General features: G+C 33.9%; 1 protein-coding gene across 1 annotated transcript; it reads right to left on the reverse strand.

Annotated features, from left to right (window-relative positions):
* Positions 1-870: 870 nt before the first annotated feature.
* LOC124361926 lies at positions 871-14,449 on the reverse strand. Its single transcript, XM_046815989.1, has 8 exons — positions 14,282-14,449; positions 10,771-10,953; positions 9,216-9,316; positions 7,995-8,160; positions 6,510-6,629; positions 5,679-5,820; positions 4,177-4,435; positions 871-1,501 (listed from the first exon to the last, which is right to left on the reverse strand). The coding sequence occupies exons 1-8, from the start codon at positions 14,399-14,401 to the stop codon at positions 982-984; spliced, it is 1,611 nt and encodes a 536-aa protein (XP_046671945.1). The 5' UTR covers positions 14,402-14,449; the 3' UTR covers positions 871-981.
* Positions 14,450-18,662: the final 4,213 nt, after the last annotated feature.

Genomic DNA, 18,662 nt, shown 5'->3' on the forward strand with positions numbered 1-18,662 from the left:
TTTCATCGTGCTGTCTGATGAATGGAGCCAGAGTTTCAAGAAACTACTAAAAAAATAATAGCTGTTAAAAGGGCATTCTAGTTAGCTGTTAACTGTGTATCTGTGGTTCCACTTTGAACATGTGGCTAAATTTGAAACTGTTTTTATAGATAAATAGGAAACCGGTCTCAAAGTGAAAATAGGTATAACTCACTCTTGCACCATTAATAACTTTAAAAATATTTGTTTATTAAACAAGGCCCTTTGAAAAAGCTAAATCAGACAATTTTGAATGATTCATATCTGTACTTTGGGAAGTAGTAAAATATTAATTATTTCTCTCTGTAGTTCATGTTATCAACTTACCTGATAATCATGAATCATAATTTTGTAGTCTGATTATTTGGTTGTCATTGAGAAAGTGGGGCCTGAGAGAGGGCCCTAGCAAGGCCCAAAGCACCTGGATACTGCCCTGCTTGTGTTAATATTACTGAATAGTTTATTCATACAAAAATGAACTGAACATAATCCTGACCTAGTATTCCAAGGGTTCTAATCTGCAATAAGTCAGATCATAAGAAATTTGCTTCTTGACCCACTTGGGTCAATACATTGTTACTATAGAATTTATAACCCTGCATCAATTTTCAAACAGGGATATAAAAGCCAGATAGTGGACTTTTACAATTAAATAGTGTGAAGTACAGGAGGAAAGGTCTGTAAAAAGTACATTCTTTGGCACCTGCAAACTTTGCCAACTAAAGAACATACCAAACAAAAGAGAAAACTGCTTAACAATACATAATTGAGTAAGGGAGTACACTTACATTTTAGAAGATTAACAACCATAATTAACAAGTTCAATGACAAATTGATAAAAACTGTCCACCATAAATTTAACATAATAGTTTTATTAAATAAATAAAATAACATCTAATATAAACATGACTTAATGTGGAAGGCACTGTCTTTGAACACAATATTTACAAGGACTCTCATGCATCAGTTAGGGAAGCCTTTCCTCTCTTTCGGCTCACTGGATATCAGTTCTCTCCGCTTGTACACAACGCCCGCCCTGCGCTGCTGTGAAGTGGTCACCTCCACCACTGACCCCGCCACTGTCCCCGCCACTTCTGTTGGCTGGGGTAGATTTCTGGTCAGGTGCCGGCTATCCGTATACTTCCGCTTCATCTTCTTCTCCTCCTCACTCGTCACACTCACCACTGTAACACCCGTAGTCTTTTTTGTCTGTTTAGAAGCAGTCTGTATCTTCAGCATACGCTCAATATCTGCGGTTTTTGAACGCAAAACTGCACCCCCGATGCTAGAAATGCTTGGGGTAATGCTTGTCCTCTCTGGCGCACGGATTGTCACTGCCGCTACGCTTGCACTCTTCGTGAGGGGGTCCGGCTGCTCTCTACTGTGCCGTGATTCTGCTGTCATGGTCTCCACCTTCCGCAACTCAGCGTAGCTCTGGCGGACCTCACCCGCAGACTTGATCGTCACCCTCTGCACCATCACCCTGTACCACACACAACAGTTTATTGACTATAGCCATGGAGTTGCAAAGTTACAATGTGTATCTAGTTTAATTATAGGATTTGTAGATTAGATTCCAGAATCTTTGTGATTCCACGTATAACTACGTTTAAACCTTTTTCTTACACGTGGTCGAAAAAACTCTTTCTTTTCACTTTTTCACATGTTATTGGAATAAATAAATATAAAAAAGAAAGTCAAGTTTATAATAGAAAGAAAAGCTACACTATCTGTTTTAAGACGGGAGATTAGTTTCTTTGGAAACATTATATGGAAATAAAACTTTTTAATAAATTGCTGAAGGAACTTGTTTAGTAAGTATTAAAAGATTTAAGTCTGTAATTAATAGCTGGATAAAGGAGAAAACATTTTATTGTGTCAATGAATACCTTGCCTGTGATACTAGTGATATAACATTTTAGACATGTCTTATTCTTTCGTTATTTTTAATCTCTTGTTATTGTCATTTTTTGTTATTTATAGTGTTTTTGTTGTTAATTATTTATTAATTTATTATTCTTGTTAAATCTTTAAATTTATTAATATTTTAAACTTTATAGTGGTTTTATGAAATAACTGTAATTATTACTGATAAGTATTTTGACGAAGTCGATTGCATATGTGTACTATGTTTAAGATCTTGAATCTTTGTAAAACCATGATGTCCTCATAATCAGTATTGCTTTCAGTTGTATTAATGATAAATTAAATTTAAAATTGAAATGTTTTCTAATTATAATCTCTAGGGTTATTTATGAATGATCAATTTGTTATTCATCTTTAGCCTGATTCAGAAACATTTAAACTAACATCTGTTATTTGTCTGGTTTCAGCCTACTCCAACTTCACATAACTAACATTATACGAGGTCCAATCAAAAAGTATCCGACCTCGTCGTGTATCGCGGCTTCTGCTGCCTATAATGAGATAAGATTTGTTGCGACAATAGTTCCTACTATTATAAGGAAAGGTACAAAGTCTTATCTTGATCCCCCGACTGGTTCGCTGGAGACAGGTCAGTATGTACTGATAAGTTAAGAGCGCGTATCGGTTTTCTCTAACTGTGAAGATGACGGAAAAAGTGGAACAAAGTTATTGCATTAAATTTTGCGTGAAACTCGGAGAAAAACAAAGTGAGACCATTCGGAAAATTCAGCTAGCATTCTAAAATGAGGCAATGAGTGTTACGCAGATTAAAGAGTGGTATAACCGTTTCAAAAGTGGTCGAACCTCGGCAGAAAGTGACGCGCGTTCGGGCCGACCAAAAACAAGTCGAACTCCGGAAATCATCGAGAAAGCAAAAGTTTTGATCTGTGAAAATCGTCGAATGACTGTGGAGGAAGTAAGTACTGAGTTAGATGTCAGTTTCGGATCAGCTGAAGCAATTTTAACGGATGACTTGGGATTCCGCCGGGTAGCCGCAAAATTTGTGCCAAAATTGCTGACAGACGAGCAGAAGCAACGGCGATTGGATGTTGCCGAGGACATGCTGCAATGTTGTGAGGATGATGCGGACTTTTTGACATCGATAATAACTGGAGACGAAAGTTGGGTCTATGGATATGACCCTGAGACCAAATTTCAGTCATCACAATGGCAGTCTCCCCAGGATCCTCGGCCAAAAAAAGCAAGGCAAGTTCGAAGCAATGTCAAAGTGATGTTTACTGTTTTATTCGACCACCGTGGAGTTGTGCACCATGAATATGCCCCTGAGGGTCAAACTGTGAATGCACAGTACTATTTAAGTGTCCAACGTCGTCTCCGAGATGCGATTCGCCGCAAAAGACCTGACTTGTGGGCGTCTCAAAATTGGCGGCTACACCACGACAATGCGCCAGCTCATTCTTCCCAGCTCATTCAAACTTTATTGGCGAAACATGGCACTCCGCAAGTTCCTCAGCCTCCGTACTCTCCAGATATGGCTCCAAGCGATTTTTGGCTCTTCCCCCACCTCAAAAAAACCATTGAAAGGCACCAGATTTGAAAGTCGAGAAGCAATTATGAAAAAAACGACAGCTGATCTCATGGCGATGCCGAAAAGTGATTTTCAAGACTGCTTCCAGAAGTGGAAACGTCGCTGGAATCGATGTGTCGTTGTGTTGAATCAGGGTGCTTATTTTGAAGAAAATTAACGCCAGCTTTTTTCAGGTAACTTCAGTTTTACGTTGCACCAAAAGGTAGGATACTTTTTGATTGAACCTCGTATATTAGGTATATGATGTATTTTACAAACTGTTGTCAATTCTGTAGGTATGCTTCCTCAGTGCACACAAGTCTTAGATTTATTTCATTACACATCTGTAAATTTAAAGATATGGTCATTATGGATAAACTACAAACATATAGATAAAGTTATAAAGTACCGTACGTGTTTTTGTCTAAAGACCTTAATCTGAACATTATACTCATCAAAGTAAAGAAATTAATTTTAACAAGAGCACTTTCTCTTCAGTTGTGAGGATTTGATGATGCTTTCTTTGAAAATGGAAGATCTCACAAAAATTAAATTTAATTGTATGATTTGTACATTAATGAATAACAGTAAATAAACCAAAACAAGAAAACCAATATTCTTGAATTTTAAATGTACAATATTTGAAAACTAAATACATCCATAAATTGGAATTGAACATAACCCTATTATTGATAAGTTCTCACCTCTGCTGGGGATCTGGAGTCTTCTTGGTGGGAATGGTGATTCGAGCGATGGCGGTGCCGGACTCATCGGGTAGGGTGGGATCAGGAGATGTGGGAGGGGAGGAGCCCCAGGAGGACACCCCGCCACTGCTGTAACTGCTGACAGAGTGGGGGGGTGGACTGACTGAACTGCCCATTGCAGAATCTCTGGTCACCTGATGGATGTACGTCGATGCCTGAGATGATTCTGAAGACACCCGCTGAGATGTCCTCGTCACCCCTGGACCACAACACATTATCAGTCAGTCACTTCTAAGCATGTTTTATTACAATAATTTGCATTTCTGATAATAATTTACTGTATCTGTAAAGATTTAATTGGAATAGGATTTAAGACAAGCATTATATCAATTATCCTGTACAATGCGTTCAAAGTACCATTAGATTGTTGAAATTCTACCATTCAATGATAGACTTTTGAAATATCAACACTGAAATATTTCTGTTCAGTGAAACACTAGGCTTATATTGTATGACGATGACTTTGAGGGATTGATGGAATTTTCAATGGAAATGTGAATTATACTTAATACTATAACAGTTATACATTTCATTCATAACTGTACAAGGTACACCACACCACATGTCGTTGGTGGTTGCATACAAAATTTCAAATCTATAACTCCACACTCGAGATGTCCTGCAGACAGATGGACAGACAGACAATTATACACAAAAGAACTGGACAAGAAAATGATGCACCATAGAACTTATTCTTGCTCAATTAAAGTTTAATACAAAATTTAAAGTCTACATCTTTCCCAATATAATCTTGCTACAGAGAACATTCATATTTTTTTTTCATTACATTGTTTTTATATAAAGTGTTTAAGTAATAAAGGTCTACACACCAAGTTACTATAAAATAATGTATGTGTTGGGATAGTTAGGTTTCATGTGTTAATATGTCACGTGTTTGAATCTTTTATGCGTGTAATGAGTTTACATACAAATTTATTTATTCCACTAATTTCTCATTGCCATCATGGTTACCCATAATACCAATATAAAAATATTTGCTAATGTTCAGCCAAACCCCATGGAGTGACTTGCATCATCATCGACCTAAGTGTAGAAATGAAGCCTCACGCACAATTTAAATTCTACAGGTCAGTTCGATTTCAAGATATCATATGAACAGACTGAGAGAAATGAATTTTTTCAGCCCTTTCCTTCCTTCCTCCCTTCCTTCGCTAAAGCTCAGCCAATTACACTTAAAATTCTCCATTCATATGTTCGATTCTTAATTATGTTGGAATTTGAAACTTAATCCTCTGTATTATTAAGATTAAACAAGGCAAAAAACCAAGTTTTAACCTCATTTCTTATGCAATTCTCTGTGTTAATTACAGTCTCATTAAAATCTATACTCACAACAGAGATTGATTAATGCCTTATTATAGAACTCTCTTCGCACAAAGTAAAAATTTATAGCCAGAGTGCTTTATGGTTAGGGTGCTTACCAAAGGCTATATGATGGCGTTCTGAATCCTCTATGAAAGGGATGTCTGAGTCATCCAGGTTGAGAGTGAAGGAGGATGCAGGGACAGGGATCTTGATGCTAGCAGTGATCACACCCATGTCTCCAGGCTTCCCTCGGAACATCTTAACATACAGAATAAAATAGACTATATGAATTTGAGTAATTGGTGCGATTACAATTTTAGTATCATATGGTGGCAGAGTAGCTGAATAATAAAAAACATCTTTTCAATATGATATGAAACTGTAAATTCAATTTCAATGACATTGGACAGAATATTACAATCATTTCTTTACTCTGTATATTGGGACATGCAAGAATAACAGAAAATGAGAAGCTAACCAACCATATTTCATATAGTTTGAATCGGGACGCAAGTTCAGTACCACACTGTTTAAGGAAAAACTCCTGGGAAAAAGAAGACAGCCAAGAAGGTATCTTTAGGACAGTATTTTATGCTAAGACAATCCAAGGAACTAATTAGGAATTATGATAGGATCTGACCTGAGGATGTATTACACTCAACAGGAAAAACTAAGAGTTTAGAAAAATAATCAGGAATTATTCTTTTAATCATTGCATTAACAGATGTGTTGGAAAAGAAAACAGTGTCTCTCTCTTCCTCAGTCATAAAAAGTAAAGGACCTAGGACTGAGAATCCTTCTCTTCTTCAAGATAGCAATACCCTAAGTACTTATCCTCCTCGAATTACTCATAACAACTGGATTCCTCCATTCTGTTACTCAATTGTTATATGCCAAAATTGTTCAAGCATACAATGCGGAAATCTCAGTTTTCTCTCTGTACTCACTGTAGGATCCTCAGAGCCAATACTGGTGGAGGAAGTGCGACGTGAAGGTGTCGACTGCTCTGAGTCCTGCCGCCGCCTGCCGTCCTCCCGCCATCGTCTCCGCTCTCTACCTCTTTCCCTCCTAAACATCAAGTTCAAAATTACAAAAGATGTGATACAAAACAATGCTAAGCTGCTTGTAACAAAATAAGATGTTTGTTTCTAAAAAAATATTGGAAGGAATTGAAAATATAACTTAAAGTAGGGTACGGTAGTAATATATAAGTTGAGAACATTTAAATTTACTTGTTTTGTTCATTAATCTTAAAACAAAAACTGAAAAACTGAAGAAATTTAATCTCATATTATGTTACAGTGAATAGAAGTCCACAAACAATCCATAGACTAAAAATAATGAATCAATCTTTTTGACACTATTTTAAATTCTGTTTGGTATAGGTAAATTTAGCAAAAATCATTATGTCAGTTACATTTAGGGAACCCAATGGATGTCTAGGAGTGGAACATCACCAACCACAAATGTTCAGATATTGGGGTAAAAGAGCAAATCGAAGTGAAGAGGATGACTGTTGGAGTGGGTGGATCTCCCTTAGTGTTAAAGGGTGTTGCTCACCTAAACCTGAGGGAGTACCTTACCCTACCTGCTTCGACTGGAGAGGGCTGAAACAGAGCTAGCCTTCCCTGACAAGACTAAAATATAGAGTCTGTTATTCCTCCTAATAGGATCTCAACAAGAGATCCATCAACCTTATCCATCCTGAAAAACTAACACTCCGGAAGTGCAAGAACAAAGTTCCTTTCAGACCTGAATGCAATAAGGGGTTTCTCAGTTTCTTGTCCTAAGAGAACAAGAAAACATCATGAAGTAAGTAGAATACCTGTAGGTGCTTATAAGTGGGTAGCAAACATGTCAACTTTCCAGAATACAACACAATTTACATGTATATCCAGCATGACCGACTAGCTTTTACAAACATTGGTTTCATCTTGGACTACTTTGAAGATGTTCACCATATTCATAATTACTCTGATTGTGGAAAGGTCAGGTCATAAACCATTATCTCAGAAACTCTGCTGTTTACCTCAACTGCTTTTATAAGATTGGTTTCTTTTGGAAGAGATTCAAAATAACAATAATGGGATCTGCATTGTTGGTGATTTAAATGTGAACGATCTAGTGCCATCATTGGCAAGGACTGTTCTGAACAAAACTCTGACAGCTTCTAATATCAATAGATTTCTTCTGCTTGCAACAAAAATTTCTAAAACAGCTGCTTTTTTCTAAACTTTCTAAACTTTGATTTTTGTTTTACACAGTTTATGTTTTATTTTATCATGGGTTAATAAATTATTTAAAAAATAAACAGAAACAATTAATTAATGATAACATAACTGCTTAAACTACTAAATCAAATTAAAATTATTCCATAATGATTTCACTGCTAAACGTAAGTAATAATTAAATATTATTCAAAGTAAAAGTACCCTTGGCTTGATATCGAGATCTGGACCACCCATACCAGCAGTCTCATGCGTGAATGCCTCCCGAGACCAAACTTTGCGCTCCAATCTCTCCTCAGTGAGACTCTCACGAGAGCCAGCGGTCGCCAGTCTCTCGTCTGACAATGTGCTCACATCAAGATCTTCAGTCCTGTGGAAAAAAAAACATTATTAAGGTTGTACTTAAAATATGTTGGAAATAGTTTAAATCAAGAAGTTATTCTTATATGTATGCTAAAAACATAGGACTGCAAAATAATTAGTAAAAATTACTCTATTTGCACTAAAATATATTTAAATAATTACGCTTCTTAGAGCAATTGATTCATAATCATTGACAAAAAGTTTGATATTGAAGTAAATATAAGAGAAGGCTTTTCAATTCACAAAAAAGTCTGAAAATATTAAAACCTAATTTGCAGCCTTTCATTTAGAGAAAATATTTTTTTTGTAAAATACACATACCAGTAGTCCTCTAAATTTGTGAACAATTAATAGTAACATTTTATAGATGTTATTTAATTTTCTGTTCTATTTATTTGTTAGTACTGTACACAAGCTTCAACTTGTATCATAGCTACCACTGAATTATTCTAATACATTTCCCAATCGGTCCATTACTGTCTGAGTATAAATTAATATTATTTTTACTTAGCACTCCATTTTTACTGTATTTAGATTGCAGTCGCAGTTACTAAATGATTCAAACAAAAATATGAAAGCTATTAATATAATTATAAGGTCATTAATTTATACTTTATTAAATCTCCGTACTACATCAAAAATTATAAAGCAAGCAATGAAATCTACTAACACATTAACTGTGGTTGACACACTACTACTATATACCAGCTGTCCTAAAGTCGGTATATGACTAGAGCTGCATTAAAGATGTTAATAATGTATTTTGTAGCTAAAGACATATAATTTGGTTAAAACATAACCAAAAATTTGAATTTGTGTAGTGTGGAAGCATCACTCAGGTGGGTATAATGGGTTCATTATATTGCAGTGGACACACATTACTACTATGTTGACTGTCTAGTGACAAAGTGGTACAGGACTAGTGTCGCAGTGAAGGTTTTAAACTGTATTGTTTAGAAACTTCAGAGCGGAGAAGAAATTTTTGGAATTCTGAGTCAAAAAATGAAGCAAATTTTTTAACTTAACTATTTTTCAAAACTGTAACAATAGTATTTCACTCACTCATCAGTGGCCAGGTCTCTCCTCTGCAGTAGTTGGTCCAGAGCCTCAGGGTGTGAGTCCATCATGTGGACATACACCTCGTCCAGCAGCTCTGCTGACACCTGTCAACATCGTCCCACAGTTGTTTATGGTCAATGATACTCATTTATTACTGGTAAAGATTAAATTGCAATTTGTCATACATTGTCACATTGAAAACATCATTGTACACTTCAATGTTAAGAACAATGCAATCCTCCAGTTCGTCCAGATCTTTGAGAGTAAAAAATGCATAATATACCATTTTAAGAGCTTTTTAATTGTAGAATTCAGACAGTTTTCTAATCTTAAATATTGCTTTAGATAACTTTGAACAAAGAGTAGTTATATGGTCATTCCAATTTAAATTTTGGCTGATAATCAATCCAAGAAATTTTGTAGAATCATACATTGGCATTACTAAATTGCCAACTGCTATTTGAATTTCAAAGGAAGATTTTTTTATTTGAAGTAAAATTTACAGTTGTTGATTTATTTTCATTCGCTGTTAAAAAGTTTTCATTAAAGTATTGCACTATATTATTAATTTGTATATTTGCTATGATTTCTAAATCCTCCAAAGATTTGTGTTCAGTAAAGATGTGTCACCTGCATATATATATATATACACAGGCAGAATAAAAATGTCAGTTCTCTGAGTAATAGGTTTCATTAAAGCATAGGCAATGGTAATATATATATATATATATATATATATATATATATATATATATATATATATATATATATTAAAAATAGCAATGAACCAAGAACGGAAAAAATAAATAAAAAAAAATTCAATTAAAACAAATTAATTACAACACAGATAAAAGAATTTACTAAGATCAACAATAATGGTTTAATTCATGATTAATCCCAAAAAACTCATCCACTTCATAAAATGGGTATTCCAAAAGGAAAAAGGCAATTTGACTTTTCAAAATACCAAAATGGCAGTGCATTCCATAATTTTGGTCCACGAGATAATGTTGCTAATGAATATTATTTTTAAGTCAGTTTTTTTTTTGGTTACAATATTGTTTACACCCCTTGTTTTATATGTTTTTGATTTGACTTCAGCCTGATAATTTTTTATACTGACAAACTGTTTCCGACAGACTAAGTAAGAATTCAGTAAATCATGAGGTGTCCCTCTTATTCCATAGTTTTCTAATTTATCAAGCAAAATATGTACATTTACACAGTCAAAAGCTTTTTGTAAATCCAGAAACACACCACAAATATAATCACCATTTATTATTCCTTTCATTATCTCATTAATAAATTTGATTATGGCTGACAAAGTGGATTTCCCCCTAGTAAGTCCATGTTGATTTACAAAAAGTATGTTCTTAGCTTCTAAAAAACTAATTAACCTATTACAAATAGCTTTCTCAAAAACTTTATAAATAACAGGAAGAAGTGCAACTGGTCTATAGTTAATGGTCTGCACACAGGTCGTTCTACACTTGTGTATTCCTTGATTGACAGTCATTTGGAGGCTTCTATGTGGACACTACATATCTATACACTGTACCTGGTAGAGACTGCGGTGGTTATCTATCAGGGTCCTGACGACATTGATGGCATCACTGCGCTCCTCCACCCTCTCTGCACTCATGTCTTCCTTGGTCGAAGGTTTTGCAGGCGTGCAGGATATTGGGAGCAAATAGAGTGGCCAAATTGTTACTATCCATCTTGTTCCCAAGTATCCATTCACCTAGAAACATACAAAATTGCATGTTATTTATTTATAGTTGAATTATCTTGTTCTTAATAGCACAATCCTTTTGTAACCTATTTTTACAAGGATGATTATGCCAAACCATGTGTCATATAATAGACTTTGCTAATAGAATGAGCATCACCCCAAAGACAGACATACAACATCATCAAAGATAATCTTACTCACAAACAAATGACATTTCATGCAAAATTTCAGGATATTTCAATTTGCTCTTGAGGTATCCATTGGACAGGTAGAAGAAAAATGTCAGTTCTCTAAGTAATAGGTTTCATTAAAGCATAGGCGATGGTAAACATAAAGAAAAGTTGAAACGTGTTCCTTCTATATGTCTATTGTCCATTCTGTTAATAAAATTTGGTTGTTAATAAACTCTGTCTACACAAGGTTATCTTGAAAACAGATTTACTTGAATTTGGTACAAACCTTCAATTAGGCAAATTTGAGTTTGATTATGGGTTATATCCAGTTAAGATGTTTGGCTAAGTGTTATCAAAGCATCACTCAGGTGGATATCTGAAGAAAGAAATTAAGCTGTAGATTTAAAATGTTGCATAGGATTTGGTTGAGCATTAGTAAAGTCCTGGGGAATATCTAAGAATGGTCCAGACCCTTCCAAATTTCCAATTTTTTCAATTACTTTCTTAGCAAACAATTACTATTTAAATAATTCAGTATTAATGACATGCACTGCTGAAAGATTCACAACATTGAAAAGGGTCATGAACTTTTTAAGGGACAAAATGGGGAATGAGCAATTGACTATGCACTCGCCTTACTTTCTGTCACTACAGGAAAATATCAGTTTCTCCAGAGCAAGTACTAGATACAATGGCTCAGAAATCAAGAAGAATTTTACTTTTGTATACTATTTTCCTGTTTTACAGGCAATAAAAGCATCTTTTTGTAATTACATTACTACATAAGACTAATCAATAATAATTGAAATTAACCCTACACAGCCTAATAAAGCAGTGCCTCCACAGTTGTGACTATCAATCGTCAATACAACCTAATCAAAGATGTAACAACTTTGTGCAAAATGAACTATTTTGTTTCTGAAATTTGAAAGTTTAAAAATTTTGAATGTTTCTAGGGGAGGCACACCAATTTTATCTTGACCCCCTCTAAACTTTTTTCTTGGCCAAGTGCTTTTCCATGGCTCAAAATTTAGTGAAGCCTGTTAAACCACATGTGCTCAGGTATAGCCTACTCCTACTTAGTATCAATTTACTAGTTGGTTAATTCACTAATCACATTAATTTAGGCTAGATTCAGATGATTATTTATCAACAAATGAAAAAGCTGTGATGAATAGATATCACAGCGTGTGTTGTAGATCTTGGTCTACAACTTCTTAGTAGGCTTACCTCTAATAACCAATCAGTTGTCATAAATTGCACTATGTAAATCATTACTGCTTTGTGGTAATTATTTGTTATTACTTTCTTCAGTAAAATGTACTTCAAACTTTCTGTAGTACACGTTTAAGAAAAGTGGAGGTCATCTGAAGCTAATAAGGTTTATCTGATTAAATAATACTTTCTATCACTGATATCCATTATTCATTGATTATATCTAAGAAACTTGTTTCAATGTACTCTTATTATTACAGAGACAAATTCCTAAGTCCATAGTTTATCAGCTTGTATTTCTACACTTAAAGTAGCTATGGTGGGAAAGGTTGGTTTAATGTGAATATTGAGTTAAGCTCCAATTCAACCTTCCTCTTAGTGCAGCATCTGGAATCTGATGCTGTTACAGACTTAACTCCTGAAATTTGGAGTCATGTTTGTCTGAAAAGATACAAAAAAAGTTGGTGACGAAGAAGCTGAAAGTGAACTCATTACATCGTTACGAAATCAGAGACATCTAGACCACCGATATAGTTTAATATAGGGGAAGAGATATTCTTAGTCTTATAGGTACACTATGATGTGATTGACTTTGGATAAGAAATTTAAGAGATTAGATGTGATGACTGTGAAACATTATATGGCTAAACAAGAAAAATTAAAACAAGCTTTAAAAAGCATTTATCACACACAAGATATGGAAGAATTAAAAAATTGTATGTATCCAAGCACTAAATTGAATCAGGACACAATATCAAATACAGATCTAAAATCAATAAAAGATTAAACAAAACAAATGGATTGATAATGAAGAAGCCTATAATTAAAATTCCGTTCTACTAAACTAAAATTTTAGTCATGTCTAATTTTTCATACTGGTTGAAATAATTCCAAATTATAATATTTGCGTATTTATACCATATTGTATTGTAATATTATTTGTAATAAAAATAATGTAAATATTTATTTGTGGAGTCGTCTGATGACGAAACCTTCGGTTTTGAAAGGCCTCACCCAAAAAAATAAAATATTGGAAAAGTGATGTTTTATTAACTACTATAGTATGAGACACGTTGTTGCAAGTCAAACTGTATGGGCAGTTACTGCATAGCTAATGTTGAGGTCTCACTTCATTCCAACTGTTTACATCCATTTTGTTAGATTATTCTGCATGTTTTTATTTTATTATTATTTTTTGTTCATGTTCTGTGTCGTAGTGTAACACTTGTTTATTTAATAGTGAAGGTAAAAGATTCAGGAAGGTAGATATTATTAAAGATAAGCAGTAACGATTGCTTGATTGTTGAATTCAATCGATTATCCCTTGGGAATAATCTATTGACTAGTTATTTTTCCATCACAGCTGGCAACACCACGTCACAACTCAGGCTTGCATTTATATGTCTTGTACTATACTTTAAAATTTTTCCAATTGCTCCAAGAGTCTTCAGTACATAACGTAGCTATGGTATGAAGGATTGATTCAATTTAAATGTTGAGTTTAGCTCCAGTTCACCTTCCTTTTATTGCAGCATCTGGTATCTGAGACTTGATTCGTGGAATCTAGAGTCATGTTTGTCTGAAGAGATCCAAAGAAAGTTGGTGAACGAAGAAGCTCAAAACAAACCGTAACTTTATATGTAGAAAACTCGGTTACTCCACCATGCTTAGAGATCATGTTAGAAACATTGTAGTTTATATGTGTTCTGATATTGAAACCATGTAAACGTTCATTTTGAGCTTCTTTGTCACTAACTTTCCTTCTATCTCTTCAGACGAACATGACTCCAGATTCCAGGAGTCAAGTCTGAGACAGCGTCAGGTACCAGACGCTGCAATAAGAGGAAGGTGAACTGGAGCTAACTCAACATTCAAACAGTCTTCAGTAATTGTAAGATTCTTGTCAGAAATGGCATTGAACTGCAGAGATCTAACACTGCGTACGGTACCTGACGTATCCCTGTGGTCTTCACTGTTCTGCGCCACCTGGCTGAGGAAAGCAAGCAGGACCCAGAGCGTGTCTCTGTTCGGCACCGGTAACAGCTGGAGCAGGTGCTGTAAAGCCTCATGCTGCAGCCGCCTGTTGCGTATTCCTGCACACAAATACTGTATACACTCGTACATTAGCTACCTGAGCCATGGAAATCACCCAAACCAGAATAAATTATGGCAGCAACTGCAACACTGACTGCAACAGTAACATTACAGTCAACTGCTGTATGTATCTGAAAATAAGTATTAAATACATTTACATCTTACTAACTAATAAAAAATGAAACAATAAAAAACAAAGATTGCTAGCAAACCAAAATAATACAGTGTAATATCAAAACATTTTGCAAGGTGATTTTTACTCCTTTGTAAAGTTCTTTCTCAACCTCTGCAAGTAAATTATGGTATTCAATTAATTTACATGTGACTGATCAATGTATTTCAAACCTTTGCTGAGTAATAAAACTTTTATGAATATCACAGTTATTAGTTTCCCCCCCCCCCCCCCACCCCCCCCCCCCCCCACCCCCCCCCCCCCCCACCCCCCCCCCCCCCCCCCCCCCCCCCCCCCCCCCCCCCCCCCCCCCCCCCCAATAAACTATATGCAATGATTTTGACAGCGTTTGCTTATGGCATGTATCTTGGCAAAATAATCAAGTGGTAATCAAAATGGAATAATATCAACTGAAGTAACAGTTTAAACAATATATTGAATACTGCATATGTCACTTCAACACAATCCTGGATATATTTTCCAAAATTATAATATTTATATGATGGTAGTCATTTATGTCAGTTAATAACTTGATAAGTTATTGTTTATGGTTTTCTCTATAAAATATATCTTTATTATCATTTGCTTCCCCAGCCTACTGCGTACTTTTGTAGCTTCTCTTTTAAGGTTTTGATAAATAATTTATATAAGTACACAATTTTTCATTTGATTCACCAGAGTTTTAGAATAATCTTTAGTTATTCAGGTACATATTTTTCTTAAATATTATGGTTTTCATTTATGAAATATCTCGCACAAACAAAACAATTTGGAATGTTGAAATATATTTTTTTAATTTTAGTTTTTAATCAGATATTTTTAACGTTCTAGGAAATTATAACACGAGTACCTGACCTGTGTTCATAATAAAAATTCATAGTTTCTTTTAATGAACTCAGCGTCTAAATTTTAAATACTATACACGAATAGATAAGGATGTGTTAGACCATATAATATTTTCGCAGAATATCTTGGATCGTACATAATTAAAAAATATTTAATAAATAGCAATTTTAAGTTTTTAGCTTCGAATGTATAACAGTTCCCTATCCAATTTAATAATAATTATATTTTATAGAACATTAAAAAAGTTTTGATATGATATTTCAAAGTTTTAAGCAATGTTATATTTTAGTCAAATGGGTTTCACATGTTATGGTTGTTTCAGTAGCTACTATGACCCGTGTCCATTGGGTTTATACACATTTTTTTCATGTAATAATAGCTACAACACAATGTGACCAGAATATCAGGCTGAAAATCGCCCAAAGAAAAGTTAATCTTCAGATTCCTGTTAGTAACAATTTCCGAGAACCAAGACAAATTCCTTTCACTTATCGAGAGGCCTGTATTTCCAGAGTACTGGCGCAAAAGGAATTGTCTGTATAATACATTTTAGGAATTTCAGCAAATTCATTTATTTTATTGTATGCAAACATAACTGGCTGAGAATTGGCATAGCCTGTCACTCTAAGAGCGGAAAAGTCTATTTCTGCCAAAAGACAAGTCGTAGTGTTATAATATTGGTTTTATAAAAGTCTTTAAATTTATAGTAAACGTTAGATTATAACTATGTATTTTGTATCTGCATTGTAGTACTGACCAAATACTGCATAAATAATATTTGCTAAAATGTAAAGTATATTTTTTACTAAAAGTTATAATTTTCTTATCTGGATATTTTCTTACCTGTGTTCAACAGCGGTTAAGCTAATTAAACATATGGTTGTGCTGTCTTGATAAAAGTGTGCATCGGACAATTGATTACTTTTAAACGGGTTCTTTTCAATTAATTATACTCTTTTGCTGATTAGAATATAATATAATATAAACACGTCTCTATTTTGGCTAAGATGATATTTTTCCCAACCAGAGAGATCATTAGGACGTAGCACGGAGGGAGTTTCGAAATTAGAATAGGCCTATATATTAACCAGGGATCTTAAGAATGTCCGTGTAAAATTTCAGTAAAATTGTTTCAGTAATTGTTCGTGGCTGAGTAACAGGTACGAACACGCGGAACAGGACAGCATTAGACTTTTATACAATAGTATAATATATTATAATATATAGAGTATAATATATTATAATATATAGAGTATAATATATAATAATGTACTATATATATATATATATATATATATATATATATATAATATATATATATATATTATATATATATAATATATATAAACTAATATTACCTGTGCTGTTATTATTTTACTTACCAATTGTATCTGTTAGCAGCTGTAATACTAGGTTAGAGATGCTTTCTCTACAACTGGCGGTCATTTCATCCTGTACTGTACTGTACTGTTAGCAGCTGTAATACTAGGTTAGAGATGCTTTCTCTACAACTGGCGGTCATTTCATCCTGTACTGTACTGTACTGTTAGCAGCTGTAATACTAGGTTAGAGATGCTTTCTCTACAACTGGCGGTCATTTCATCCTGTACTGTACTGTACTGTTAGCAGCTGTAATACTAGGTTAGAGATGCTTTCTCTACAACTGGCGGTCATTTCATCCTGTACTGTACTGTACTGTACTGTTAGCAGCTGTAATACTAGGTTAGAGATGCTTTCTCTACAACTGGCGGTCATTTCATCCTGTACTGTACTGTACTGTTAGCAGCTGTAATACTAGGTTAGAGATGCTTTCTCTACAACTGGCGGTCATTTCATCCTGTACTGTACTGTACTGTTAGCAGCTGTAATACTAGGTTGGAGATGCTTTGTCTACAACTGGCGGTCATTTCATCCTATACTGTACTGTACTGTTAGCAGCTGTAATACTAGGTTAGAGATGCTTTCTCTACAAACTGGCGGTCATTTCATCCTGTACTGTACTGCACTGTTAGCTGTTTTTGAGCTTCATGCAATATTTTATTTTAAAATTTATAAAAAATATAAATTAGGAACAATATATATGTGGTTAGAATTAAAAGATAATACAATTTTGATTCTTATTAAGTAGTCCATACAAAAGTTTAATTTAAAAAGGTTATAATGAAATGCAAATTTTGCAAAAAAATTCTAAAATTTGGGAGTCTTATGCGTATAAAATCAAGTTATTATGGACAGAATGTAAATGTGAGATACCATTTTGTGTAAGAATATAGTTTAAGAAAAGTATAAACTTTGTAAACATATATGAAATCATAATAAAAGTGTATAACAAAAAGTATATATGCACATAAATTATGAAAATTGAGAGTATACGTAACAGTTTGGCAATTCAAGTTTTGCTTATACAATTGTTTTTAATATATGCTAAATTGCATATTTTCTTACTCAGAATAAAATAAACTATACAACAGCATTGCTATAAATTCCATAACTATTTTTATTTCAAAGAATAACAAAGCAACTTTTTATCATTTTTCAAAAAGTTTACAAAAATTGTCATAAGTTTGTGCTATATCAAATTTATAAATTTATGGTTTACAACTCATAGAAAATTTTATGTAGTTTTAGAAAACCATCAACCATGTTTATATATATGGAGTAATACAACATTTTAAAATGCAATTATGCATGCTAGTTACAAAGAATTGAAATCCACAATAACATACACAATGTTACTAAATTAGCTAATCTTTATTTACACCAGCTTAAACAATACTGAATTGGAATGAATAATAAGATAATCAAACAGGTATACCAATATAATATGATTTCCTAAGATATTGTCTATATCTGACTCATCACTAGATTCACTTTCTGAGACTTTTCCACCAGTTCCCTCAAATCACTAGAGGTTACAGGTTTATCACATAGGCTTAGGCTAAAATAACTATTTTACACCAATATTTTAGAAAAATATATTTCTTATTGCTGGAATCTGACCAGTGCTAAATCTTTACTCCACAACTACACGGGTTACTAAAATAACCGTATTTACGTAACAAACCATTAATGATCCAATCAATCATTACATTACAACCAAACAAACAACAGGAAATGTATATTTGGTTGTGATAATTGTATATTTACCAACACTAAATTGTTACTTCAGAACTGAAAGAGTGCTGGAAAGTTAAGTAAGTGAAAAACAAAAAACTACG

The sequence above is a fragment of the Homalodisca vitripennis genome, chromosome 5 (assembly GCF_021130785.1).
Source record: "Homalodisca vitripennis isolate AUS2020 chromosome 5, UT_GWSS_2.1, whole genome shotgun sequence".
NCBI lineage: Eukaryota > Metazoa > Arthropoda > Insecta > Hemiptera > Cicadellidae > Homalodisca > Homalodisca vitripennis.